This window comes from Propithecus coquereli, unplaced genomic scaffold (genome assembly GCF_000956105.1).
Source record: "Propithecus coquereli isolate 6110/MARCELLA unplaced genomic scaffold, Pcoq_1.0 Scaffold53, whole genome shotgun sequence".
In the NCBI taxonomy this organism is placed as follows: Eukaryota; Metazoa; Chordata; class Mammalia; order Primates; family Indriidae; genus Propithecus; species Propithecus coquereli.
The window spans coordinates 2603791-2606040 of NW_012151174.1; the positions used below are offsets into that span (position 1 = coordinate 2603791).

General features: G+C 37.6%; 1 protein-coding gene across 1 annotated transcript in view; it reads right to left on the minus strand.

Moving 5' to 3' along the window:
- The window catches only part of LOC105820499 (zinc finger protein 420-like), a 7170-nt gene extending 6848 nt beyond the window's left edge, over nucleotides 1-322 (minus strand). The window contains exon 1 of the mRNA XM_012656982.1: nucleotides 314-322. Coding sequence (XP_012512436.1) covers nucleotides 314-322 — 9 coding nt within the window. The remainder of the gene's footprint in view (nucleotides 1-313) is intronic.
- Between the last annotated feature and the right edge of the window lie 1928 nt (nucleotides 323-2250).

Consider the following 2250-nt stretch of genomic DNA (forward strand, 5'->3'; position numbering starts at 1 on the left):
CTAGTCTTATCTAGAAAGCATAAATCTTTACTTAAAAGGACTTAACTCCATCACTGCCCTTGACAGAAAAATAGGCACTTAAGACATGCTGAATACTTTGGTCAGTAATTATATGTACACTATTAAGTTCAGAATGGACCACACAAGGAGGACTCTGGTTAATCTGGCATCACAGCTCACTGGAAGAATAAGAGCTGAAAGCAGGTTATTTGATTAACTTCTCCTGGTAGGAAATTTCATGAAAATTAATGAAAATACTTACATGATCTAAACATACACACATAGTTCTATAAGGAAAGAAACATCAACTTACATGGGCCATGGTTTTAGACCTGCAAGAGTAGATCAGTTCTCAGGGCTCCTCTACCAGAAAAGCACAGATCCAGAAAGCCAGAGCTGGGAGAAGAGAAAGACCTTGAGTCCAGTTTTGCTTTAGTGTTCTTGACAGAACTTAAGTTATTTAATATTGCTGTTATGCTCTTCCATTCTAGGTTCTAAATTATTTCCCATCATACACAATTTGGGCAGATTAGGGTGCTGGATAAATCCATTTCCTCCCCCAAATTATGGGGGTCTCTGCTGGCAACAATGTCACAAAACAGAGGCATTTCTGTATCAAAGACAAACTGAGATATGTTATCAGGAAGTTTTCTGGCCACCGTGTCATTTTGGTGAGGTAGATGTAGACCTGAGATTGGAAAGCAGAGTTCTGTTCTGAGTAGATCTTCTTCCTTCTATACCCACCTTCTAAGAATGAAAAGAGCCCACCTTATCCAAACCAGAACCTCTTCTTTGGCTTTGGAATTGAGTAAAGTTAGTTAAGACACTGGAGATGGAAAGGTAGTGTTATTTCGACTCCAACAAAGCTTACTAGTTAAATGTATGACAGATCATCATCATACTGGAATCCAAAGTAGACATCAAATGTGAAGTTGTGAAAAATATTTAAAGATACAAGAAACATTTCAGATATACTGTCAATGGAAAAATCAGGTTGACTAATATAATTACTGTTGTAAAACATATAACATTTAAATACGAAATGTCCAAATTTGAATCAAAAGTTTGGTTTATTATATCTCAAACAAGAAGCAGTATAATTAATCAAAGTAATGCACCTAAACTATTGACATAATTTTGCCATCTTAACGATAGCTTGTTTACGCCAGCAGCAAAGAAGCCTGGAGAGCAAGTGGCGATGAAATTGCAAAAGCCATTTTCCACAGCTTGTTGAGAATTGAATATTTTTCCTTGCAAGAAGTGGTCCAAAGCCTAGAAGAAGTGGTAGTCAGTTGGTGCAACGTCTGGTGAATATGGTGGATGACAGAGAGTTTCCAAGTCCAGCCTCTATAGTTTGAGCAGCGTTGTTTGTGTGCAACATGTGGTCCAGCGTTATCTTGCAAGAGGATTGGTCTATCTCTATCGACCAATCTCGGCTGCTTAATCACAAGCAGCCTCATCATTTCGTCCAATTGGTTGCAACAGATGTCTGCTGTAATCGACTGACCAGGTTTCATGAAGCTGTAGTGGATAATATCAGCACTGGACCACCAAACAGATACCATTAGCTTTTATTGATGAATATTCAGTTTTGGACTGTGTTTTGGCACTTGATCTTTATCCAACCTTTGTGCCGAATGCTTGCAATTGTCAAAAAGAATCCATTTTTCATCACACTTAATAATATGTTACAGAAATAGTTTGCCTTTATGTTGTGATAAGAAAGAAAGGCAAGCTTCGAGGCGATTTCTCTTCTGACGCTCATTTAATTCATGTGGTACCCATCTATCTAGCTTCTTTACCTTGCTGATTTATTCCAAATGGTCTGATATTGTTAGAATAGTAATGTCAGACCTTGCTGCTGATTCATGCATAGGTTGAGATGGATTCGCTTCCCCTACAGCTTTTGGCTCATTATTATCCACCTTGATCTCGGGTCACCCATGTGGCTCATTTTCAAGATCAAAATCACCAAAATGAAACTTTTCAAACTGTCCACATACTGTACGTTTATTAGCCACATCCTTCCCAAACACTTCATTGATATTTCGAGCTGTCTGTGCACCATTGGTTCCACAAGAACTCATATTTGAAAATAACACAAATTTTTGAGTTATCCATGGTTTCACAAAAATTGCTCTAAAAAAAATTTGAAAGATAATCACAAGCCAAACCATGCATTTGAAAGAATGAGGATGTACCTTCACAATAAACATAAAACAATAAGTGTCAAAGTGAAATGTCAGAGAT